At 35.4% G+C, this 27,093-nt stretch overlaps 2 protein-coding genes across 4 annotated transcripts; one reads left to right on the top strand and one right to left on the bottom strand.

Annotated features, from left to right (window-relative positions):
• Positions 1-426: 426 nt before the first annotated feature.
• Positions 427-25,365, top strand: LOC108740934 (folliculin). Of its 2 annotated transcripts, XM_018475472.2 has the most exons (3): positions 427-1,044; positions 23,194-23,337; positions 24,585-25,365. In XM_018475472.2, the coding sequence occupies exons 1-3, from the start codon at positions 784-786 to the stop codon at positions 25,320-25,322; spliced, it is 1,143 nt and encodes a 380-aa protein (XP_018330974.1). In that variant the 5' UTR covers positions 427-783; the 3' UTR covers positions 25,323-25,365. The 2 variants fall into 2 exon arrangements, with proteins under 2 accessions (XP_018330974.1, XP_018330975.1); XM_018475473.2 differs by lacking the exon at positions 23,194-23,337.
• On the bottom strand, positions 7,645-15,097 carry LOC112904925 (transposable element Tcb2 transposase). Of its 2 annotated transcripts, XM_025976196.1 has the most exons (3): positions 12,738-15,097; positions 12,193-12,653; positions 7,645-12,100 (listed from the first exon to the last, which is right to left on the bottom strand). In XM_025976196.1, the coding sequence occupies exons 2-3, from the start codon at positions 12,643-12,645 to the stop codon at positions 11,519-11,521; spliced, it is 1,035 nt and encodes a 344-aa protein (XP_025831981.1). In that variant the 5' UTR covers positions 12,646-12,653; positions 12,738-15,097; the 3' UTR covers positions 7,645-11,518. The 2 variants fall into 2 exon arrangements, with proteins under 2 accessions (XP_025831981.1, XP_025831980.1); XM_025976195.1 differs by having other exon boundaries at positions 12,193-15,097.
• Positions 25,366-27,093: the final 1,728 nt, after the last annotated feature.

A 27,093-nucleotide genomic window follows, 5' to 3' on the forward strand; every position in this document is an offset into this window, starting at 1 on the left:
ATGTTCATATTATTATCTATGGGTGAATCATGGCGCACACTTATTAGTCATATCAATGAAATATAGTAGTATTTATCTATGTATTTTATGCAATTATTATTAATAAATAATATAAAGATAAATTCTGCTTTACATATTAGATCAGCCTTCAAGCACAAATGGCACCCAATCAAATTATTATATTTTAAGTAGTTTTTGAACAATTGACATTTTATTTCTAAGCCGAAACAATTTTCTTATTTGTAACAGAATTAATAAATGCACCATTGTTATACTTACATATTTAGAACTCGCAAACGACGCACAATTTGTTGGTAAAATTTAAATTACAGGATTATTTATATCGGGTGCCAGATTCACATGACTTATTACATATGAGGATTTGACTTCTTATCTATGGTTCTTATATGTTATCTATAGAAAATGTTTGTGGGTATATGTTACTATTTTTTCAAATGGTAAATTGCTGCAGTAAAGCGAAAAAATGAAGATGTTAAAAAAATGTGTGCATGGAATAAAATGTTAGCGTCGTTTTAATTAAAAGGTATAGTAGCCGCGCGTGTAACTTAGATACTTTGAGTGACGACAGTAACAAATCAACCTTATCTATGAAATCAACAAAAAGAAGATTGGTGTGGCGTGGTTGTATCGATAAAGTTCATTTGCCATTAGCCGTTTAATGGCCGTTTATTGTTTTACATAGACAATAATGTAATGTGCACGTGATTTGTTGGAATCAATACGTGCAGGTTGTGTAAAGAAAATTGTGCGAAAAAGTTATCAATGGAAGGCATATTAGCTTTGTGCCATTTTTGCGAAACTCACGGCCCTTGTGTAATACTGTGTACCCAAAGGTTTAAGCAGGAACCAAATCAGTCATCACAGAATCTTTCAGCATCTTGTGATGCATGTTTTTCTATTAATGCTAATCAAGCGTTAATTTGCCGTGAAAATGGTAAAATGTATGTTACAACACGTGTGCCCTTGCAACAAGATCTGGCATTCCTACTAAAGCAGGCAGCTATAAGAAGTTTAAGTTGTGAGGTGTGTTGTAAAAACATGCAAATAATTTATTTGATAAGTGTATGGCGCATTATCTATATTTTCATTTACATTTTTATTTTTTTAAATGGGTGAAACAAAGTGCTAGAATCGTAACAGCAGAGATATAATGTTTTGGTGTCTCACAGCAATTACCTACATTTTATTTATTTTAAAGTGCATCTTTGTTTGAAGTGCTCTCTGTTTTTGTGACATTTATACAATCCTCTATTTTTTAGCCTGTGTTTTTAAGGCTCTTGGTAAACTAGTAAACCAAGAGTGAGTCTATTAACCAGAGTGTGATTATTAGACAATGCTTAATGTTTTAATCATATTTGCATTGCTGCTTTGATTTTCTGAGATAGTAGACTTGGAAGTTGATGGTAATTCTCAATTGAAATGAAATAGCAGAAGTGCATACAGTAGTATTATATTTCAAAAATTTGGTTACACTAAGTACATGGTAATGAACCATGAAGTGTATAAATGATCTGCTACTTTGAATGATTCCTCTATTATCATTTTCTTGTACCTTAAGAGACACAATTAATAAAGGAGATCCTGGTAAACTAATCTACCAAGGATTTCCAATTTAGTTTTGCTGATGGAAAGTACTGTATACAGTGTGCACTAGGTGGTAAATTAACTATTGTTTTGTCTTTTCTTGTGGATTTTACTTTCAGGCTGATTAATAATTGTATGTGGTATTTATTCCTTTAATTTTTCTTCATTTAGCCATCTAGAGGCTGCGTGAATTTTATATACATATTAAAAATACTTATTAGCTGGTATGAAAATGCTTTAAAAGTTGTGAAATACTTTTAACAACATAAATCATTAACAGACATAAATTTTTGACCTCTCGATTTAATGTTTCTTTATTTTAAAAAGGTGTAAAATTGCCCTTGGTTAGCCAACTATAATTTAATGCCACAATTATGCCTGCACTCGGCGTGCCTTAAAGAAAAATAAAAAGTTGTCTTTATAGTTTCTTTGCTTTCACATTCGTCTTCTTCATCTTGCAATGGTTCACATATCTGTTCTAATATTTTTTACTTGGATCATGTTTTTTTTTTTCTTTCGTTATTTGTTGTCTTTCAGATTTGTTTTTGAGATGGTCTAAAGAAACTGAATGCCCCATAGGTTATTCAGATCTTCCACTTGCTCATCTATCACTTCGTGACGAAATCCATCTTCCTCATTGAGTTTGATATCCTAGATTAGGATGGTTGCTAAACAGCCTAAAGGAATAATAGTACCTACTGTAATTCTTTCTTGTCTCGCTGTCAGTTTGTTTATTTCGTTGTAGATCACTTCAACGTTAATACCATAAGAATACAATCTTGTTTCAATTTTACGGAGTACGTTTTTAGCAATTTCTAAGGCTTTTAAGATTAAGGATTGGGTTGCATTGTATTTCTCACACCTTTTGAAAAGTTTGGTTGGAATTTAAGAGAAAAATTCAACATTTGCGGAATCCACTTTTTATCTGTTTTATGTCAAGCGACATTGGATAGTAGTGCAAGAATGATTCCATTTGAATCGCAAAATTCGTCGAGGGTGAGTGACATTCGACTCTTATGGCTACCTATAAATATAATAAAGGCTTTGGGATGCCTTCTTGTAAAAGCCATAAACTAACACATGTTGCATCTAAATTGAAGTTTGGAATTTCCGCTACTTCGTCCTTCCATTATTCGCGATATAATACCTGCAAGTCATTATGGGCTGTACCTTGTTCACAATCATTTACATTCTGTACCGGAAAATCATATATGTCTTTGACCAACTGTTCGTCCCATTCACTCAACAAACTGTTAGTGTTGGGAGGAATCTTCCAAAATGTAATTTGGGTCTGTTATTTTATGGTCGCTGCTGAACGGTTTCGACAGATCGTGAGATAATAGTTCAATTGTACTATATTTTCTTTTAAAATTGAGATCTACAGCTTCTCTTCTTAATGTCCAACGCGGTTCCACTATCCTTGATATCGCCGTTCCATGCTCGCGATTTGCTGGTAGAAACGCACTCCGTGCTCATCGCTAACGTCTCTCATATTTTGTGGGTAAAATTTAAATCCGAATCCAAAATATGTATTTTTACGGAAATTTTACGGCTTGAATCTATTGGCTCTCATATTTCCAAGAAAATTAGTAAAAACGTGTACCATGTATATCCAAGCCTTTACTCTCTTTCTTATTTAATTTGGTATTAAATGTATTGTCCTTAATCAACTCACTTATTTGAGAGCCTATAAAAATCCTTTCCTTTAATTTTGCAGCTGTAATTTTTGGAAACTTTCCTTTAATATGTCGTCACTTTTATCACTTTCGCGGTTTAGTTTTTGTAAAGTTTTTTCTGGTTCCTAATTTTAAATACAAAGATGGCACAGTAATGCTTTGTTCTTCAACTAATGCTGGATTAAGTATGTTTACTGATCCTGGAATGAAACTTTTCCGTGGTGGCTTTACTTTTCTGATGTAATGATTTTGTTTATCACGACTATTCTAAAGGCACAAAAGGCAACAATATTTCGTGTAACCCTGTTGCATACCCAAAAGTATAGCAATAACTTTAGAATAAGCACAAATTTCCATGGATATTTTTCATACTTTATCTTTTCAAGTACAAACCTCAAATTTTCGTAGGTTTCTTTCAAAGAAACTGCATGACGGAGAGGAATGTAAGGGTATTTTTTGCCGTTGTCTAACAATACTGTTTTTAGACCACTTTTATAGAGGAATCTATGAATAATTTCTAAGCTTGTGGATAGTGTTTAACACCAAAAGCTTCATATAGGGTACCGATGTTGTTACAATAAACTAAATCACCATAAATACTGAAAAACTTTACGAGGCCACTGTGGGGGTTTTGAAAAACGGCAACCTTTGCGGCTTTTGCTAAGAGATTCCATTGCTTGAGATGTGAGTTTGCGCTTTCGATAAATCTATGTCTCTAACAAGCTATTTAATTGACTGATCAAATGAGGTTCAGATGAAATGGGAAGAACGAAATCCTGATCTGCAGAGTCATTATTGTCCGTATCATCTTCAGTTTCTTCGTTCAATGGCGCTGTAATTGAGGTCTTTGAGCTGACGTTATTTCAATGTAATGCTATTTTCTTTTTTTGCTAGTATTGAGCCCTGCAGTTTTATTTACGCAAAAATAATAATCTTCAAGATGATCTTTCTTTTCTTTCCGTTGCACATGTAGGTGCTAAACTTGATCGACGGTCGGACAGCCATCCCTCAAATTCTTACCACAACTCTAGCATATCACGTGTGGAACGGTACACATTTATTCGTGAATTAACATGAATGCCATTTATAGTCTTTATTGGCTGGTCCTTCATATGGAATGCTAATAAATTCAGTGCAACCAGAATGATACCAATTGGAGACAGTAATCGTATCCAATGCTTTTATTTTCGTCATTGCTACTACTGCTGTCGAATATTTTTTCACAGGCAACAGAGTAAATGTTTTTCTTATTGTTAGTCATTGATTGCATTTGGTGATTCATTTGTTTGGGAGCTTTGGAAACAGAACCTTCATCTGCTTTTTTCTTCAAGACGTTTTTATTTCCGAGTCTGTTTGATTTTTCTCTTTAATACTCCTTTGACCTCTCCTCATCCCTCCTTTTTATAATTTTACTCGTCCTGTCGTCATCTTTCTTTGTATAATAACTTCTCCATGTATCCGATGATATGGCACTAGGGACGTTCTTCTCTATAGAACTGGTATGCATTTTTTGATACCAAAATTAGGGGTACAACATTTCAATCCATCTGGCAGAGGCGCAATAGTAACTTCTGATTTAGTTTCAAAAGTAGAAGAGTTTGTTTTATCTAGGATGGACTCAATAGATGGGGTTTCTATATTTAAAGATGTAGTAATAAAATTATCAATGGGATGAAAATATTTATCAGATATATTGTTGTCAATAGTACATTTCTTAATTCGGATGGTAAAGAACATTGCACAGATGTAGTTGAAGTTTTTCGATCTGATTTAGAGTTAATGCCAAGAAGAATATAAACTTAAAAGGGTGAGCGCAGAGTCTTTTAGAAAGCTCCATAGTATTTTATGGACAAACGTGTCATTAAATGGTTTGAAATTGGAATAGTCTGTTGATAGACTGGCTGATGTTTTAACGCAGTTTTCGTAAAAGTGCAAATCAGTAAATCCATCGTAGGAAACACCGTACCAAACCATGACTGATGTTAGATGGTAACCGTTTTCGACTATTGGGATCAGTTAAGAGTTTTCTTTAGATGATTTCACAATTCCTATCATTCTCCCTATTGAATTTTTCCTGGAAGGTGAAGATTTTTTCACCCGTAAAGAGTTTTTCTTGTGGAGATCGTGTAATTCACCAAGTCTTGTTTGACTTCGATTTCATATTCATCTCTCGGGTCATAATGTTTTGTTTCCTGAGCGGATTCCCCTGAATTGTGACTTTCATTGATTTGGCAGCTTGTGGTGTTCTTACTGTTTATGACCTTCCAGATAGGTGACGATCTTTAATGCACTGATACACGAGTGGTCCAAGCATTTGGAAATATCGCCTTGACTCATTTTACACTTAGCGTTACCACAGTCATAAGGTTTTCTCTATCCAACCATTCCATTTGGGTGGCAAGGATACTTTTGAATATTATTCCTATACCAATAGTAGACATGTTAACTTTGTAGTGTAACTGCTTAAATCGAAATGTGTTCAACAATACAATCGTGGATGAATGCACTCAATGTTGTAACAGTATTTATGCGTCTACGAGGTAGTCATAAATTAGTTGTTTCAAATGATCATTCTTTCAAGGGTATTTGATTGCAAATGATGCAAAACTTTGTTATGGAATTTATTATATTCTTTACAAAAAGGGTACCTACATTTACCTTCATGTGGTGAAGGAAATTTTTACAAATTTAATACCTTTCGTCTTTACGAAATCCCATCTACGATTTACAGTCCATTTTTGAATTCAGGACATCTATACAAAGGGTGTCTTACTTTTACAAACAAGGCATTTGCTTGATGTTAGGCTTACAATCTTTACAATTCTTTGATTTTAATCATGTAGGTCTGATGATGCACCTTTTGCACTCACGTACAATACTTAGGGTTCAAACCGATATTGGTACAATTTATTAGACACAGAAGTTACCACACACGTACAGTATTTAGTTGTAAATCCAATTTACTTATATTAAATGGACACGCAGATTTATCTATTGGAGAACGCTTTAGTTCAACACTTACTTAAGGATGTGAGAGGTTGCTTCGTTGAACGAGTCAGTACTATTACCGTAGACCACATTTACTTAAAGAAATGCATGGTTTTACTTAGTTGTAGGTACTTTATTTGTCAGAAACAGACTAATTAACTTTACATTGGGATAGGTCCTTTTATACAACATTCTATTAGGTTCTATCTATGTCAGCATATTCTAGCTTTTGGGTGGTGAAAGTAACCTTCTTCATTAATTGTATTCATAACACCTCCCCTATCAGTTATTAATTATTTCCATGAAATTATTATAAAAAAAATTATCTATTGTATTTTTCTTTACTGTCTAAAATGAAACAACCCTGTAAGTACAGTTCTATCTTACGAACTGAAAATTTCAAAATCGTTTATTTTGTTTCTTTCGTTTGAGTTTACAAAAGTCATTTAATTCTCCATAGTTTCTGCACCTGGGGCTGTAGGTACATTACTCTGGAATGATAAGGGCTCACGGTTTTCTTCGCTTGACTTCGGGATGTATTCGTTACAATTTATTATTTGGAAGCAAAGTAGGTGGTTTCCGATTGATTTACATCGCCTCCATGGAGTGAACATTTTAAAGCAAAGTGAAGAGTATTCCTGCAATAGCGCCAAGTATGGAGAGGATGGTGTATAGCCAGTTCCGTCTTAGTTGGATCAGGGGTTTGTGTAATTGGTCGTTTATGTCATTTGAGAATTGTTGGAGGTTTTCTCGTTTCAAGTCTAAACTGTCGTGGTGGAGGTTTCCCATAGGCATAGGTTTCATCTTCTAATCCGGTAAGGGTTCCGTGTCTTGCTGGCAACAGCTGATCGGTATTTCCGGCAGGGTGACGTTGACGGTGATGTTGGAAATTTTGTCCTGTTGTGCTGCTATTTTAATACCATTGTTAAGGTAGCCCATACATGTGGGTTCTAGTTGTATGAAGCATGTAGTGTATAATTGATGTTTAGACATGCACTGTCCGGGGCATTTTTCATCATCATAAGGTCGTCATTCCTAAGACTACGCACTTCCACTCTTTCCTATCTTGAGCTAATCTTCCCATTTCCCTAAATCTAGAACAACCGATATCCTTAACTATTTGCGAACAGTAATCTAATCTAGGTCTACCTCTATCCCTCCTAACATTCGTTTCAGCCTCTAATATGTCTCTGACTAGATCTTTATGCATGAGAAGGTGTCCTACTAACCTATCTCGCCTATTTTTTATTGACTTCCATAGAGTCCTCTGTTCTCCTATTCTTTCTAATAGCTCTTCATTTCTAACCTTCTCTATCCACGGTATCCTCATTTGCCTGTAACACCACATTTCGAAAGCTTCTAACCTTTTCTTTTCCGCCGTGTCCACTATCCATGTTTCACACCCGTACAGCGCCGTGCTCGAAACATACAAGGATAGATTTTATACAAATTGAATACGGTTAGTTCTACCAGTGGAACTTTTAAAGTAACAATTACCCTGTCTTTGTTTAAGTAAACTGTTGGTTTGATCACACTAAACTATGAATGAATGAACTCAAGATTTGTATCGAAAGATAACTTGGTTTCTTTTGATTCCGACTGAATCTTTTTAAGTTCATTCACTACAAAACGCGAGGTTCAATTACGCTCGGGTGCAACATTCCTATTTTCTCATACGTAGCTAGATTTAGTACATTTTTAATTTCCTTATTAAGTGTTGAGACCATTTCTGAAATTAATTGGGCTGTATCCAATATTAGTAATGAGTAAATTAGTTTTGTATTAGCATCGTTTGGTTTTGCTGCTCATTTTTCTAAATTATGAACGTTTTTCATTATCACTTTCATTATTATTAATTGTATTGTTGGTATTACTTAGCGTATTTAAGGTTGACATTGTAACGTGTTCCTTTATTAGTTTTAAAGTTTCCGGACTTGATTTTTGAATGGATTCTACAGCATTATCATAAAAGGCGGCGTCGTCTTCGTCTAGAGTCCCGAATACCGTATGGAAGGCTTTACCGATTATGGACAACCATGGCCGTTTTTGTCGTTGGTTTATATGAACTTGTAAAATATTTTTAAGATCGTTATCTAGTTCTTTAAAGTTAACTAATGGTATGAAGTAATATCGTTCTTACTTTTTGCTTCTAATATTTCCTAGTTTATTATAGTAGGATTTTGTTATTTGTACCTGTTCAAAAATCTCTTTAGCATTCTTTATTAACCTCTTCGGGCTCAAGAGGAAATTGTCGGGAAAATTTTGATATCAGACAAAATAACTACTTTTCGGGGGTCATGAAATACTAATCAGTAAGATGAATTTTTTTAAGACTCGTACTTTTTTTAAAAACTACGGTATCATGGATGATACTACACTACACTATGCTATTAAAACAATGAAAATCTTTTTAGTATTTGTGAAATTTATAAAAGCAGATTCTTCTAATACTGCAGCATAGAAAAACGTTGCATTGAACATACTTACAAAAAGTTATGTTTTTACGCCCCGGATATCTGCATTTTGACCTACATTTTTGTTGTTCACTAACGTATTCCGGGAGATGTTTAGCTTCATGCTTTCGTAAACGTTTATCAAGAACTGGCGTAAATTTTCTCCTTTTGTTTGGCGATCGTTTTCCTCTTCTTCAGAAGTTGATTTATGTTCTCTTGTTTTATTGTACAAAAGAGATTTAGCAAGGGAAAATTTGAATGACAGATAATCTTGGATGTCTGCCTTGAGAATTTCTGAAAGCGTAAATACATCGGATGGTCCATTTATTTGTCCTACTGCTCATAGGGTATTTTCACATAACTCTATCCAACAAGTCCACACCGCCCATTTTATCATTGTAATGCCGGACGACTGATTTCTATGCATTTTTCTTGCTGTGCTGACCATCGTTTGCATGATCCTAACGGCTCTGTTCCAAATTCTCCTGAAGCCAAATGAATTGGATTAGAATCAAACCATTTATCATAGCTGCTCCTTTCAGATTTTTTTAAATCTTTGTCAGATAATAATTGAATATTTGTTTTTGGTATTGTCATTTTCATTCTCAATCTCAATCAATGTTTCTGATGTGAAGTATCTGTCGACGAAAACGGATATTCCTATTGGTAAAGTATCGGTTAGTTCCATAACCACTTTTCCACCCACATCTACTTTTTCTGGTGTATGAACTAGACTTGACTCGGTATGTTTGCCCTTCCCTTTGTACAAATGAAAATCGAGTGTATCCCCTTAGGAGTCGTCATAACAAAATTTTTTAGTCCAACAGGGTTAGGTTTTCCCCGCACTTTTTCCATGGGACGGTATCATTTGTTCGTTAATTGATACTTGTTGGGGTCTTTCATTTTGTAGGCAAGCTTTTTGGATTGAATCCAAAAATCGGTCTGATTTTCCAAAATCTGTCAAGGGTTTTAGTCTCCTTGGTTATGGAATCATAGTCCACAAGTTTTAGCCGTGTTCTTAGAGTAAAAAACGATTTCTTGTCCGAAACGATTGGTACCCTGATGTCAGATCTCCAAAACATTCGAATTCTTGGTAAACTGTAAATACCAATGAGCATACAGCACTCAAAAAATGTTTTTAACTCTTTTGGACTGGTATTCAGAGACTTTCCAGATTTTTTCACTTCATTCATGTTTCTGTACATAGCCGTGGATTGAAAAAAACTATCGTCAACATATGTATTGAAAAAACCAATAGGCCCTGGAATATTTTCAGGGATGAACAGATCTTGAACACAAGGTTCATACCTCTCACGTTGAGGTCGAAAATTAGTTCGCTCCCATTTCCTTGAAAGGACTTTTAAAATTTCGAATGGACCTTCCCATATATAGGGAGGGGTCTGATACTTTCGTCATGTTTTTGTTTAATCTTTTCTTTATATCTCATTAAATTGTTGATAGCTTGCCGTCTAACCATATTTAAAATATTGTTTATTTTATTGACGTACTCATTGACTAATATGTCTTTTGACTGTATGTTATGGTATGGGTTTTTGTGTTTGTGTCGGAATAATAAATCATATGAGGTAAAACCTGTGCCGGTATGTTTTGCAATATTATATGCCAGGGTTGATAATCTAATTTAATCTGTTTTTTAAAATTTGTGGTCGTTGATCTTTTGTAGTATATATGTTGTATAGGTATGTCTCTTTTAAAGGGGCATGAAATCTTTCTACGCCGTCGTTATTTTGCGAGTGATAGGTTATGGAAAATGTTTTTCAATGCTTAGTAATTTTTCAACGGTTTTTAATGTTTTATTCAGAAATTGCGTACCCTGGTCAGAATGAATTCGGTCGGGGATTCCGAATGAGCTAGAATATTTAATTAAGGTGTTTGTAACATCTTCCGCTGCTTTACTTTTAAGTGGGTAAGCCTGTACATATTTCGTCAATTGGTCCTGTATAGTTTATACATACCGTGTCTCTTTCCCTAAAGATATATCTACAACATCCATATCTATTCTTTTGAATGGTTTGTTGGGTATGGTGACCAAAGTTAAAGGACTATCAAAACTACGCCTAACTATCTTTGATCTCTGACAAATTTCACAAGCGTTCACAAAGTTTTTAATGTTTTCGTACATGTTTTTCCATTTGTATTTTTCTTGAATTTTGTTTACAGTTTCGTTTATGCCATTATGACCGAAAACTGGGGAACTATGGTATTTTTTTATTAAATGATTTATTTGATCTTTATTGAGGGGATTGTAGGGTTTTGTAAGTACCTTAAGGTCGTTAGGTATTTGGTATAATTTTTTTATGAAGCTTGCAATTCGTACTAGTTCATTATTGTCATTATGATTGAGGATAAATATGTCAGTATCTGTTGTTGAATAGGATGTCATGATAGCCGGCATTTTAGTGACCAAATTTTCCTTAAGGGAATAATGCTCTAGGTTGTCGTAATTTCTACTTTTGTATAATTGGATATCTTCTAGGGCATTTATTTCTATGAAGTCTACTTTAATATTTATTTATTTATTACTTCTCGTGTATGCTCAATGAGCTTTTACACTCTGTCCTTATACAGTGGGTTGCCAAATTAATAGGGACAGTCGCAAAATATTGGTTTTTTACACTTTATTGGTCCATAACAAATTAAAAACGTTGTTTTGAGTTATAATTACATTTAATAATATTAGACACATATCTTACAAGTAGTTTAAACAAAAAAATAATAATCTTTAGGTAATTAAAAAATATTAGCAGGTATTATGAAAATGGCAATGAGATATTGCTAATATTTTGTCACATTTCCTTTAGCCTGAATGAGTGCTTTGATCCGCCTTGGCATGCTTTCTATGCACTGTTTGGCACTCTCCTTTATTTTAGGGTTGTGGTGCCACACATTTATTAATTTTTCGATCAGTTTTACCTTGGTGGTTATCATTTCCTTGGCAATTTCCGCCTTGGTAATTTCCCATAAATTTTCGATGGGGTTCATGTCTGGAGAATTGCCAGGCCAAGGTAAAACTGGTATATTGTGGTCTGCTAAAAATTTTGTTACACTCCTTGCTTTATGGCATGGTGCTGAGTCATGCATAAACATGAATTCCTCCCCCTCTGGGAACCATTCCCGGAGTTGCGGCAACAAGCGAGTGTCTAGGACCTGCTTGTATTGGTCCTGTCTCATGGTTCCCTGGACAATGTAGAGACGCCCAACCCCTTTAGCACTTATGACAGACCATACCATAATTTTAACAGGGTGTTTAACGCGTTCCACAATGCAGTCAGGGTGAAATTTCTCGCCTGGGCGCCGTCTGACAAAATTGCTTTTATCGGCTAGAATCTCAAATGTTGATTCGTCTGAGAAACACACCTGAAAAAAAAGTATTTATAACTTTTATGAGAATGTTTTTAAATAATATATCATAACATTAATATAAAATATAAATTGACATTAAAACTGACCTTGCTCCAGTCTTCAACACTCATCAGACGGTGTTCACGAGCCCAAGCAAGTCGTTTCTTCTTCATCGCCTCTGTCAGTCGCGGTTTTTTAGCTGGACGATGACCGGTCAGGCCTTCCTCTGCCAACCTTCGCTGTACAGTTCTCTTAGAAACTTGTATTCCAGACTCCTGTACCATCTGTGTTAACAATCCAGCACTTTTCTTCCTGTTTTGCAAACAGATGTCCCGGATTTTCCTATCGGACCGTGGTGTTGTAATCCGTTTTCTTCCGCATTTGCCTTTTCGTTTGGGCGAAAGTGGCTGATCTTGATCCAGATTTATTTTTATTTTATTTACTACAGACTTAGAAACACCAGCCAGTTCTGCTATCTTCCTCTGGGAATGACTTGTGTGCAAAAGAAGGGTTTTAACCTCAGACTTTTTTCTTGGAGATAAATCTAACCCTCGACCCATAGTGAAAGCTGTAAAAATAAAAAATAAATTATTTTCATCCTAAAATCAGCCCCATAATACTTTAAATTTAATAACAATAAAGTAATACTTACTTGCAGTTAATAATTATGTCACTAAATCACAAAAGAACTTTTAAAAATAATTATTTACGTATTTCACTTTTACACGTGTGAAGGACTGTGCGTCTCTCCTGATAATAAAATATTTTTACAAAATAAACAAATCCCATAACACTTGAAATTTACTTTCAAGTTGATTTGTAGAGGTGCTGTGAACATAAAAATACATTCCAGGACCACTTACGCCACTTGAAATAACAGTCAAACGCGTCTAAAGAAAAAATATGATAAAAAATGTGACTGTCCCTATTAATTTGGCAACCCACTGTATATGAAGTTCGCGAAATTCGTTCATACGTCAGATATCGGTTGTAGACAAAACAAATCGAAACACAAAACAGCTCACTATTCCCGCTTCCCCTCACTTCACTGTTAGTGTACAGTGCCCCAAGGAACTTGCATTTATCTGGCTGTATCTTCAAGTTTTGGGATCTGAGTCTTTTGAAGACATTTATCAACCTTTTGTTATGTTCAGCAAGTGTAGAACCAAAAATAACGAATCCAGATAAACGAGGCATTGAGTGTTATTAAGTCCTGTAAGTACATTATCCATTACACGCTGGAACGTGGATGGGGAGTTTTTTAAAGTCCAAATGGCATCCTGAACAACTCAAAATGACTCTGTTCGGTATTGAAGGGTGTTTTAGGGATAGATTTTTTCTCGACTTCAATTTGATGGAATCCGGAGGTTAGATCCAACGTCGTGAAATACGCACTTCGGTCTAGGTTATCTAGAATTTCGGTAATGTTCGGTAGCGAGTATTTATCGGAGATGGTCTTCGTCTTTATTGTAGTAATCCGTTATCATAGAAGCTTTAGTAGAGTTGTGAAGGATTTGGAAAATTGTGATGGTAGTTCCTGGAGCAACTGTCTTTTTTACTGGATGCGGACTATATCTCTGAATATCCGGAGTTGATCCGATAGAACAAATCCTGCATCAGAGAGTAACTTCTGAAGTACGTCATTGGATATAGTTTTGTCTTGAAATGGAGCTCCAAATTAGTTGACGCTGTCCTTCCAGATTATGTTCGAATAATATTTGCGTACCGAGATCAAAATTATTTACAAGTTTCCCTATGTGAATATCGGAGATGGTCTTCTCATTTAATTTCCAATAATCGATGACAACTCTCTGCTTAATTGAAGCATCAATCGTCTTCGGTACCACCCAGACGGGAAATGATCATGTCGAGAAATTAGGTCTGATTATGTCTTGGTTCAGCATCTTCCTCACTTGGGATGCTACCTCTGGTTTATGGATTTTTGGATATCGGTGTGTTTTGACGTAACACGGTTGTGAATCACATGTTTCTATCTTGTGTTTTATAGAATTACTAAATGTTAATTTGTTACCTTCGATGTAGAAAATGTCGTAGAACTCCTTGCAGGTCCATTTGATGCGAGTCGATTCCTCTTCATTGAGATGTAATCGTAACAGGGATTCTACTATGCGTTGTCGCTCTATTTTGAAATTTTTGTTTATTTCTGTAGTATGTCAGGGCAGAGGCGTATGGAGGAAAGTACTGGTAGTAGTATTGATGTTAGGTGTGAATAGGTGATGGTGGTGGATAAACTGATTGTAATGGCAATGGTTCAAAACAACAATATTGGGTAGTTAACCTAAGACTGGGTGCTTATGATTTGAAATTAAAGTATAAATCATATTTCAAAATCAGGAAGACCTAATAAAACTGAACATTTTAGCTAGTATTTCCTTAATAGTTATCTGCAAATGGTTCAAACGACAAGGCGCAAGTAAGACAAACATTCAATTTGCGTGTATTTTATTTCTTTAAATATTCATATAATACATGTGTCTTAGAAAACGAATTTTTATAAAAATACGTTTCTATAAAGTTCTAAAACATAACACATGCAGTTGGAAAGTTCATATTAAAAATATAAATAATTTTAAAACAAATATCCACAGCACGCAGCACACTGAAGAATTTATACTTGATTCCATCAAAATAAACATACACTTCCTTAATTTCGGTTATATCGTTTGTAATGGTAAAGACGAATGGTTGGATTGCTGTTTTCATCGATACAAGAAATTGGATCCAGTCCTCAACTTCTTGTATTACTTGGCCTATGTATAAAAACGATTGTTGGGAATCCCGTATCGTGAATTTATTTGTTTGGTTTTTGCCAGTTACATCCTTTTTCACTACCTTGTTGGTAGGCACAAAATAATCGTGAAGTGCCCACATAAACGCTGCATCTCTGCCGTCTGCAAAAGAATGAAAAATTGTAGGTAGAGCTGATTTATTGAGCAATTTTTAAAAATTAGGAAATATAAGATTTATAAATGCTATTTGAGCATATGCAAATTTCACATTAATTAAAATAAATTTTGCGAAACAAAACACTCAACCGAAGGAGTTAAAATAAAATTAATATAATGCATGAAATATTGTTAGTGAAAATTCATCTACTACACTTGCTAATATGGATTTGATTATTTTGTCTTTGACATTTCCTTCCATTAAAAATGAATTTTTGAGACCTCTTCCCAATTTTTCATAAGACCATCACCTTTCTCAAATACTACGTCAAAGTCCATTTCAATCTATTATAAAAAAGATTTAAAAATTGATTTTGAAATTATTGTTATTTATGTTTAAGTTTTTTACTTGACGTCATAACTCCAGAACTTTGTCCTGATGTACGATAATATGAATTAAATAATTACTAATCGAAATCCTGAGGGCTGTTTATAAAACAGCCATTTTTCCAAAATCACTAATGAGGCTTCTAACGTAGCAATGTCGTTTATTCTGTATCTGGAGCAAGTTTTCCAGCAGTTGTCTAATTCTGTTGGGAAACTGTAGAATTTTAACGATTTCATTATCGTTTCTGCATCGTCTTCTGGAATTAGAATAAATATAGAGATAAACTAGATATATTTTAATAAAAGCTCAAGTAAGCTCGCATCCTTACCAAATTGAAATTTCGTTAGGACTACGTTGCAGGGTGTCTTGTGGGGTTTTGGGGAAACATGTTTTAACACAGCATGATCAAACGATGTCCTCGCATTTCGTCATTTGTACAGCTTTCCTCTTTTACTTGTCCTATAATATTCCAAAAATTATCATATTTATTTGATGTTCATTTTGACGACTAACTCGTTACTAGTTTCTTAGTAGGAAATCTCTCCAAAATTTATTTTTTGAGGTGGTAATTCGTTTTAAGCGACATTATCCCTTTTTCATCGAAGTATCGTGTTATAATAGCAATCAGAGCAGTCCTTTGTTCCTCTTCAAACTGAGAAAATTTATTGTAGTAATCCGTTATCATAGAAGCCTTAGTAGAGTTGTTAAGGATTTGGAAAATTGTTATGTTAGTTCCTGGATCAACTGTCGTTTCTACTAATTTCGGTTATATCGTTTGTAATGGTAAAGATGAATGGTTGGATTGCTGTTTTCTTCGATACAAGAAATTGGATCCAGTCCTCAACTTCTTGTATTACTTGGCCTATGTATAAAAACGATTGTTGGGAATCCCGTATCGTGAATGTAGTTGTTTGGTTTTTGCCAGTTACATCCTTTTTCACTACCTTGTTGGTAGGCACAAAATAATCGTGAAGTGCCCACATAAACGCTGCATCTCTGCCGTCTGCAAAAGAATGAAAAATTGTAGGTAGAGCTGATTTATTGAGCAATTTTTAAAAATTAGGAAATATAAGATTTATAAATGCTATTTGAGCATATGCAAATTTCACATTAAGAAATATAGAAGACAAACATTGTAAAAGCATAGCAGTTAAACCTAGTGATACTCACTTTCACGTACATCTTCCTTTCCAACTACTCTTGCTAATACGGATTTGATTATTTGTCTTTGACATTTCCTTCCATTAAAAATGATAAAATTTTTGAGACCTCTTCCCAGTTATTCATAAGACCATCATCATTCTCAAATGCTACGTCAAAGTCCATTCCAATCTATTAGAAAAAAAGCTGTCTAAATGGACAAATTGACGGAAAGTAAACATTTAAAACTTGATTTTGAAATTATTGTTATTTATGTTTGGTAACTTATTCAAGCTTTTAGATGAGTTCATTATTGTTAAAATACGTAGCAAAATTGCTTCCATTTTTGAGCACGTTAGTTGCTGTAAAGGACACTGTAACGAAAATAAATGTTTTACTTGACATCATAACTTTGGAACTTTGTCCTAATGGACGATAATATGAATTAAATAATTACTAATCGAAATCCTGAGGGCTGTTTATAAAACAGCCATTTTTCCAAAATCACTAATGAGGCTTCTAACGTAGCAATGTCGTTTATTCTGTATCTGGAGCAAGCTTTCCAGCAATTGTCGAATTCTTCTGTTGACAAACTGTAGAATTTTAACGACCTTATTATCGTTTCTGCATTAGAATAAATAAAGATAAACTATATATAATTCAATAAAAGCTCAAGTAAGCTCGCATCCTTACCAAATTGAAATTTCGTTCGGACTGCGCTGCAGGGTGTCTTGTGGGGTTTTGGGGAAACATGTTTTAACACAGCATGATCAAACGATGTCCTCGCAATTAGCCATTTGTACAGTTTTTCTCCTTTACTTGTCCTATAATATTCCAAAAATTAACATATTTATTTGGTGTTCATTTTGACGACTAACTCGTTACCAGTTTCTCAGTAGGAAATCTCTCCAAAATTTCTTTTTCGAGGCGGTAACTCGTCTTCGAAGTATCGTGTTATAATAGCAACCAAAGTATTCCTTTGTTCCTTTCAAACTTAGAAAATAAATCCGTTATTATAGAAGCTTTAGCAGAGTTGTTAAGGATTTGGAAAATTGTGATGCTAGTTCCTGGAGCAACCGTCTTTTCTACTGGATGCGGACTATATCTCTGAATATCCGGAGTTGATCCGATCGAATAAATCCTGCATCAGAGAGTAACTTCTGAAGTATGTCATTGGATATAGTTTTGTCTTGAAATGGAGCTCCAATTAGTTGACACTATTCTTCCAGATTATGCTCGAATAATATTTGCGTACCGAGATCAAAATTCTTTACAAGTTTCTCTATGTGATCTCTTTTGACAACTCGTAAAACATTGACGAAAACCTTTGCAGCTAAAACAAATTGGTACATATATATTTTGAATGAAATAAATAGAAATTTATATATCAACTTCAGCCTTTATAAGTGTCTACCTATCATGTATGTATGCATGTAGTGTATATTTTATGACTGATAAATAACTGTAATGCTTGAAGCTGCACTGCTTAACTTCAATTGATTTCAAAGCATTTTATCATCATAAGAATAGCATTGAAAAATTTAAACAAATAAATTAAAATAAATTTTGCGAAACAAAACACTCAACCGAAGGAGTTAAAATAAAATTAATATAATGCATGAAATATTGTTAGTGAAAATTCATCTAAATTCCGACAATCTTAAAATATTCTTTCGCTCTCAGCATCGTTCTTCTTGTTGAAGCTTATTAGAGTGAAAAGCTGGACCAAGTATATTATCGGCAGAAATTATTGAAAATGATTCTAGATTTGATACGTCAACTTCGTATGCATTGTAATGTTCATTGTTTCTAACGTTCCTTAATTTCTTCTGTTAGAATATAGGATTTTGTTGGAAAATAGTCTTGATCTTGAAAACGTTTTATTTAACTTCTTTATACATTCAATGGTGAGTCGTAACTAACTCCCTTTCTTTTTTCTTTTCGTACTTTTCTTTATACTCTAATACTCAGAAACGTGACTTACGTCATCACATTCCTTTTGATATTTTATTAATAATCTAATCATGGAACCATATCCGAATTAATCACAATGTTTATACTTAAGAATATGGACCATGTTTAGCTTATTGTTAGATATATAAGTTTACAAATATATGGTTCAAGTCAAGGTGACGTACTGACTAATCGAACGTGTTTACGAACTATTTCTTTCGTTTAAAACTTTTAATTTTCCTAACGCTTCTTCAATTAGGAAGGTGAAAAATGGGAAACAAGATTGTCGCCAACAACGGTTTTTCTTGCCGGGATAGTTTCTTTAATTTTATAATTAGGCAACAAAATTTCTTATCCACATCGAACCAACCACTAGGTGTGTGACTAGATCGTTGAAATAGGACCTTCTTTTGTCCAACCTTGGTACAAATTACCTGTTTTGGACACCATCGTAAGGGGTAATAAATTTCCTATACCGAGTGGCATGGCCCAGAGGTTTAGACCATTGCTTAGCATTCGAGAGGACGCCGGTTCAATTAGTCTAAGTTTTTCTGTAGTTTTCTTGGATCACTTAGGCAAATGCTGGGGCAGTAATATCGTACAGATAATCTTTCATTTTCTTCTGTCTTCATTTCGTCCGTTTTATCTTTCTCACCCGAACCACCACCCACCCAATCCCACGATTCCTAAAAGGCGGCTGAAGAGGGCCTTTCGCCCTACCCTCCGGCGTAGCCCGGAGGGACTGCCTGTCCACCAGCATTGGTGGGAATGAAACACCCAAAAGTTGTTTTCCTATAGCGTTTCAACACGCCCTAATACTGATCATATTCGAACGTTCTCCACATGTTTGGTTCCCGTTGGAATTATGATTTTTTTGGCACCATGATTATCCTGAATATTGGCATTAAAAATAAAAACCAAACAAATGTCAATTTCTTGAAAGACATCTTTAACGTTATCAATGATTTATTGACAGTTTGATTTCACTCTACCGCCGCACGTGTTCGTTTTATGTTTGCTGCCAAATGGATACAGTCAGATTGTTGCAAATAAAAAAGTTTTCAATAAAATTATGCCCAAGAAAATTTTATAAATCTTTCTTTAATTATAATCAGTCAAAACAAGAAAAATTAAATTCTTCTCATCGAATTATTAACTTGAAAAAAAAAAAAAATCAAAATCTCCCCATATTCCCCCATCTTTTGGGCAACATGGGGTACCCCCTTGGGTAAGATGGGGTATCAAATATTTAATTGTCGTTATCTTCACAAACCGGGCAGATATGGACAGCTTCGTCATCGTTATCTTCCACTTCTGCACAGCCACAATGCGCCCACTAACCGCAAGTCTGGCAAGTGATCCAATATATTTCCAATTCGTTCATGTCGTTCAGGACATTAAGTCTAATGTTTGCTCGTCTGAGGCTGTTTCGCAAAAATTTGCAGCCGCTATTTCACATTCAACAATTTCGCTATCGTTGGGTTCAATACATACGGGGTTTTTAGAGTATGTTTTGATTACCGTTTTGGGTTCCGCTTTGACTTGGTGTTTAGCGTAGCAGTTTTCTATACTATGCCCTAGCCTGTTGCAAAATGAACATTTTTTTATTACAAGTTTTATTGGGGGTTTATGAGGGACTTGCGGAGGACTTGAGTTGGTAGCTAGCGACTGCTGCTGATAAGAATTGTTAGGGTTACGGGGTCGGAAAATACTCTGTTTTACATGAACTGCTGGTTTTCAAAATCATTGATTAAATTTATTAGTTTAGCAATAGAGTTAGGTTTTTGTAAACGAACGAATGAACTTAATGGATCTTTCAGACCATTGATGATTTTTAATAAGGCAGACTTTTCTTGGTATTCGCGAAGTAATGCTTTCGCGTGCAAATTATGAGTGGTGTCGTATTTAATAATTTTTTGGATACGTAATAAACGCTTTTCAACACGTACAAAATCGAGAGTTTTTTCATTACTTAATTGTTTGAGATGTGTCATTTCGAAGGCAAGACAGTGTATATCAAGAGTTTCCCCAAACTTTTTTAGCAATTCTCGTCTTATATCTTTCCAAGAAGTCAATTCAAATGAAGCTACTTGATCCAAACGCAGGGTCTTCGAGCTTGGCTTTTACAATAAACTGAAAACTTGGGTAGTCTTGAGGGTCAAATTTATCATACACAAAATCAACTACGTCGATGAAATTATTAAGTTGAGATATTGTCCCGTCAAAATTTTGAATTAACTTAAAAGCCTTGTCATATGAAAAATACTGATTTTGATATCGTAACGTGTCTGATTCCGTCGTCATTGTTGCAATAAAAGCGAAAATGTAAATAACAATTGCTCACCAACAGTTCGTAAGATGTAATAAACAACTCACTCTACCGCTAGAGGTATGCTGTCGTTGATCCGGGAAATCAGGTAGAATGGAAGTAGGTAACTCAGGCTCCTGGCGCTCTTCCAGATGAGTTCCAGAAGTGAGAGGCAATACCTCCACCAAAAAGTGTGACACCTATGCATTCATGGAGTCGAGCCTGAAAGTTCTGCATAACTCTTCGCAGCCTATCAACAGGTATTGCTGCAATCTCGTCACGAATTCGTTGTTTGAGGGCCGAGATTGTCCTGGGTGGATCAGTTCCAAACACTTTCGTTTTCAGATAACCCCATAAAAATAAGTCGCAGACAGTAAAGCCGGGAGGCCGAGGGGACCAAGCGATATCCCCGTTTCGAGAAACGACACGCCCTGGGAACAATGCATTCACCGCATTCATTGAAATTCTAGCAGTGTGGCTTGTTGCACCGTCTTGTTGAAAAAGTGTGTTTTTATAAACTCGAAAGCGGTGAAGTGGAGGTGTGAGGAAGTTCCGAATCATTGCAACGTATCTCTCAGAATTAACGGTAACGGCATTTTCAGCCTCATTCTAAAAAAAAATTCGGACCGATGATTCCTTTTGCCGACATTGCACACCATACTGTCACTTTCTGAGCATGAAGAGGTGTTTCATGAAGCAATCATATTTCTTCATCTGTCATAATTTGCTCTGTTTCTTCAAACCATGAATTTAAATCTTCACTTGTCTCGAATCCTTTTTCTGATAAATTTTGCAACCGATCGGCAATAGGTAGATTATCTTCAGGATCCTATTCTTCTGTTTCTTGTGATACAGCATTCATTGTAGACCATACCTTTTTCCATGATGATTGGACAGGTGGAACAGAGCTCCATGCATGAGCGAGGGAGAATACAAATGAATATCAAATTCAGCCCTTTGAGGCTCTGTGTAATATCGTAATCCTGAGAAATAATGTGGATAAGCAAATTATTTTTATACAAAGATGTTACCTTCTGGATAACATTTTGATCCATCGGTTGCAATAAAGGTGTGCATTTTGGTAGCAGAAAGATGGTTTAGATATTTCCATCACTTGATCTAAGTTCTTGTTCATTTGGGTGACCTGGAACATTATCAAGTACGAGTAACGCTTTTATGGGCAAGTTTGATCTTTTCATAAACTTCTTCACTTCTGGGACGAAGTCTATGAAACCATTCATTAAAGACCTCTCTCGTGACCTAACTTTTAGATTGGTTCTTGTAACAGACCGGCAAGCTCTGGGATTTTTAACTTTGCCAATCACTAATAAACCCAATTTGTGTGTTCCAGTAGTATTTGAATACGTCATAAATGTGACTCACTTTACGACCTGGTGCGCCCGCTTCTTTAAAGGATACGAAAGTTTTATTAGGCAACAGTCTCCAGAACAGACTACTCTCGTCTGCATTATAGATCTGGTCAGGAAGAAGATCCAGTTCTTCTACTTTATCTTTAAAATGCTGGATAAATAGCTGCACTGCAGATTCGTCGCTTGACTATTTTTCGCCCTATATGGTTAACAAACGGATACCAAATCGCTTTTCAAATTTATCCAACCACCCATCACTGGCACGAAAATCATCTTTTTTAGTCATTTTTGATAAAATTCAATAGCTTTTGTTTTCAGAATTTCTCCACATACAGGAGTGTGCTTAGAACGCTAGTGTATGAACCACATGTACAGAGCGTTTTCTATCTTTGGACAATCACCAACTCTTAATCTTTTATACTTTCCTGGTCTAGATTCCATTGTCTTCACGTGATCCACTATCTTTTGTTTTTTTTTCTTAAGATCGTGTACAGTAGCACGCCCAACTCCATATTCTTTCGCCAATTTGCACGTGTTTTCACCACTGTCTAATTTCATTAAAATGTTCATGTTATCTTTCAAAGCTAGAGTCTTGTGTTTACGTTTACTTGTCATTTTTAACTATACTATTTTCACCTGAAAACAAGAAGTAAATATGTGCGCACGTGATAGATGATAACGAAGATTGCTGACTGGCGCATTACGTGGTGCATAGAGTGGAGGAGGGGTGAAGGAGGCACGTGCGGAGTGTACCGGATTATTGGACGTGTCGGTCTATTAAAGTGCCGGATTAGTGAGATTCTACTGTATATCACTAAGTGGTGGAAGATGGCTTATTCTATTTCTTTTTCATGTACCTTCTTCCTTAATTTAGTGTATAGAAGAAGGAGACGCCGTAATTGTGAAGGTTGAAAGTTCTTTTTTCTTCTCAACTCTCAAATAACTGTTATTAGCTTACTGTCCTCTGCTTGTGATGTAAAATTATACTTTTCAGTATTTATAAAATTACCGAAGTTGACTGAATAAGAGTTTTTTGTTTTCAGGAAGAAACCAGCAAGGATGGTGGTTCAATTTACTTTGGTGATAGTGAACGTGGCCACGTTATTAGTCATTCGTTTCTATTACAGGACTCGTTAGCACGTGGCTTTCAACGAAAGTACAGTGTACTGATGTTAATGAAAGACAAGGTATAATGAATTTTTATGTTTTAAATGATATACTTGCTTCTAATGTCTTCTTATATTACATAATCGGTTCATTGTCACTTACGATTCATTGTTACTTGGAGGTTCATTACTTGTTAGATCTTCACGCTTACTTATTGCAACCGGTGCAAAATCTGCATCATTAAAAACTGCAGCGGCTTTTAAATAAGCCTCTCCAAAAAGTTTCGTTACGTCTTTGTCAGAAACTGTTTTTCCTGGATTCTTCACTAGATTCACATTGTCGTAAGCTTGACTATAGAAAGTGTTTAGTGGTCCGAACGGCAAATTCGAAGGCGATTATTCTGCATACTGTCGCTGTGAGACCAATTGCAGGAGCATTAAGATCCAATTCATCTTCAGTCTTGTCGAACGTAGACTTGTATGTGCCAGGCAGTTCTTCTTGGCTTTTCTGTTTCTTTATGTACCTGCGTAGTGTAATCTCTAGGATCTCAAGTTGTTCACTGTGTTGTTCCCTTCTAAGGCAGCATACATAGCAGTTTTTAATCTATCTTCCGACCAAGATTGGCGACAACCTTAGGTCGCTTATAATTACGCACCATCTAGAAAATAAGGGTTTGGGTTTAGCTTATTGGGAGCTCCCCCTTCTCTTCTTCCCGTGGCAGCTATGATGCCTAAACCCAAAATGAGTTTGATTATAACGAACTCGTCATCTTGGTTACACCGTCTGCTCCACGGAAAACCTACATATTCTTTTTATCATAATTAAGAACAATACAGGACACTACAGTCTGTTACAGTATCATTCAACTATTTCCATATTAATAACTGTTCACATGTACTCTTACTGTTTCACGAACAAAACTGTATGTTTTATATGTACGATACCACAACGAACGACACGTTTATCATAATGTGTTAAATACCCGATTAAGCAATAAACGAGTGCATCATCTTTCTGTATGTTGCAGCTACACTCGTAGTAAATGTAGAAAACCACTTAAATAAAAATCATTTCATTTAACAGTCAATGTTTCATTATCTTACCCCATTTGTCATTCACTCTCTCCTAGTATATTACAGTTCGCATTTCGCCTATGGTGGAAGACGAGTTTAATTATTTCTATAGGATTCTATTTCTTTTTATTTTCACTTACAGATGTTTCATCTTTTAAGCAATATTCATGGTTATTGTTGATGTTTTTTTTGTTATCCTAAACTAATTGTATATTAGTTGTTATAGTTGGATATTGTAAGGTTATACTTTTCAGGTTCACCTGCTTAATATATGGCCAAGTTTGAGTGAACATATAAAGGAGTTGATCAAAGATTTACAGCAACAGGCTGCTCGGATAAACGAGTTGGAGCAAGAACAAAAATCGCAAAGGGCCTTAAGGCAAGCACAAGGTTCTCCGAAAACAACTTCTAGGTCGCTGTCGGAATTAACAGGTCAACCTGCAATTTTTGGGCATATTCATTTGTGGTTTAGCTGGGTATTAAACTCTGAAACAATTACTGAAAAATCTCCGAGAAACGTGATGCCACTTCCTTCACGGTCGCCAGTGAATTTGAGATCTTTTTGTAGATCGTGGCTGAAGAATAATTTTCAAACCGTTTGCTTTTGTGTTCTAACTGGTTGCGAATTATTGGTTGATGACGAATCTGTTAGAGAAACATTTCGCACATTATTACCTGAAGAGTGGCCTCCATGCCGACTACGTCCTCCTTGCATATTAAAATACAAGAAAATTTGGAAGGTGGAATGGAGCGAGCAGCTACCAAACAAATTGCCTTCTCTACAGATCGAAATTGAAAAGGCATTGAGGAACCCTGATTTACCAGATGCGGCGCTCGAATCATTTTTTAATTATTTGCTTCTGAGATGGCGAAATATTGCATCAAATTTAGTGAAAGTAACCTCACCTGATGATGTTACGCTGCTCCAATCTATGGGAGTTCAAGACTGTGATAAACCATTATTGAAATATTGGATTGAAAATTGTAAATAGCAACAGATTTACTAGCTTTTTAATAAAGATTACCTATGTAAATTGTAGTTGTTTTATTCGTTCATTAAGGAGACTATTGACATTCTTTTCAGTTGATACAAAGTGACACTGGCAACGAAAATGAAATCTACAACATAAGAATGATATGCATATGATATATATATATATCATATATAATTGGTTTTTCAAATACATGTACAGAGTGTAACAGAAATAAGTGCGGAACTTGAGAGGGTGCAAATTAGATGCAACAAGGAATTGCATGGTAAGTTTAGCAGCGTGGTTAAGGGCAAAAAAATTTAAGAAAACCACTTCAGTTTACAATTTAAAGCCGGTCCTGTGCGTGAATTGCGAACGTAGATGTGTACACCCCAATAGTAAATTACACCTCAGTATCTATCAGAGAACAAAAAAAAAAAGAAAAATGTTCGTTACGGAAACGTTAGTAGGTAAATGAGTATCATCTGGACGCCGGTTCGATTCCGGGTCCGTCTGCCTTGGTTTCTGTGGTTTCCTAGGATCACCTAGGCAAATGCTGAGGCAGTAATATTCCACAGATAATCTTTCATTGTCTTCTGTCTTCATTTCTCCTTCTCATCTTTCTCACCCGAACCACCACCCACCCATTCCCACGATTCCTGAAAGCAGGCTAAGAGGGCCTTCCGTCCTACCTTCCGGCGTAGTCCGGAGGGACTGCCCGCCCACCAGCATTACTGGCTGGTGGGAATGAAACACCCAAAAGAAAAAAAAAAAATCATCTGGATAAGCGCAATTTAATTTCGGAAAATCCACGCCACCATCGATGTATTGTCAGACGCGTTACCTTTTCCTGTGGATGGTTCACCAATAGCCCTGTCATTCCATTAGAAAAAATGAATTATTTAGTGATCTTTACTGTAAGTGGGCTTTGTGTTTTTGTTTATTGAGGTGTTATAGGTTTCGGAAACGACACCATTAAACATTTCTCCACACATACGTGCATTACACAAATTGCTCGAAACTAAAACCCCATTGTCAGGGTTGCGATAAAAAAAAATGGAATCAGTAGCTTTAATGAGGGTGTCTATTGATAATACTGAAAGTACATGTGTAGTTTACAAAACGAGAGCTGAACAAAGACTGCTTAACTACTAACTGTTTTCACACATGTTATTTCCGAAACAAAGAAAAACTGTTTTCTTACGGACTAAACTGCTTGTGTAACAAAGAAATTCGGCGACTGTCGAACACATATCAATAGATTTATGATTTCCCATACATGCCTGTTTATTAATCTGACTCACGGCTACTCGTCGCCTTTGTAATATAAATAAGTACCAATCTTAACACTCATGCTAGAAGACAGGTATTTATTGAAATTATTTCCGAATCGTCCAAACATTTGACGTATTTCGATTGCAGCGATCATCACGCGGTCGGGCACATTATTAAGGTTGTCCACTGCGGTTTGGTATACGTGCTGTTTTATATAAGCTTATACAAAGTCAAGCTGATTTAGATTTAGATCCTGAGTACGCACCGACCAAGGTGCAACGCCCCTATGTCCATTTCACTGTTGAGGAAACTGCTCTTCAAGAAACTCACGCATCTTAATCACATATATACGTTGTTGTTTAAGCGACGGCAGTACCTGACGACATTGGGAAATTCTCCAAATTTTTTATTTTGCTATCAATTTTATGTTTTGATTTTAAATGCATACGCAAATCTACAGTAGACCTGTCATTTTAATTATTGATTTACGAGCCCTAAGAACTGTATATTGGGACGA

The sequence above is a fragment of the Agrilus planipennis genome, unplaced genomic scaffold (genome assembly GCF_000699045.2).
Source record: "Agrilus planipennis isolate EAB-ADULT unplaced genomic scaffold, Apla_2.0 scaffold274, whole genome shotgun sequence".
Lineage (NCBI taxonomy): Eukaryota > Metazoa > Arthropoda > Insecta > Coleoptera > Buprestidae > Agrilus > Agrilus planipennis.

Coding starts and splice junctions, on each gene's coding strand:
- LOC108740934 (XM_018475472.2), top strand. CDS start 784: ATGGAAGGCATATTAGCTTTGTGCCATTTTTGCGAAACTCACGGCCCT. Junction 1,045..23,193: donor TAAGAAGTTTAAGTTGTGAG/GTGTGTTGTAAA, acceptor TTTTGTTTTCAG/GAAGAAACCAGCAAGGATGG. Junction 23,338..24,584: donor TGATGTTAATGAAAGACAAG/GTATAATGAATT, acceptor TATACTTTTCAG/GTTCACCTGCTTAATATATG.
- LOC112904925 (XM_025976196.1), bottom strand. CDS start 12,645: ATGGGTCGAGGGTTAGATTTATCTCCAAGAAAAAAGTCTGAGGTTAAA. Junction 12,101..12,192: donor GTGTTGAAGACTGGAGCAAG/GTCAGTTTTAAT, acceptor CTTTTTTTTCAG/GTGTGTTTCTCAGACGAATC.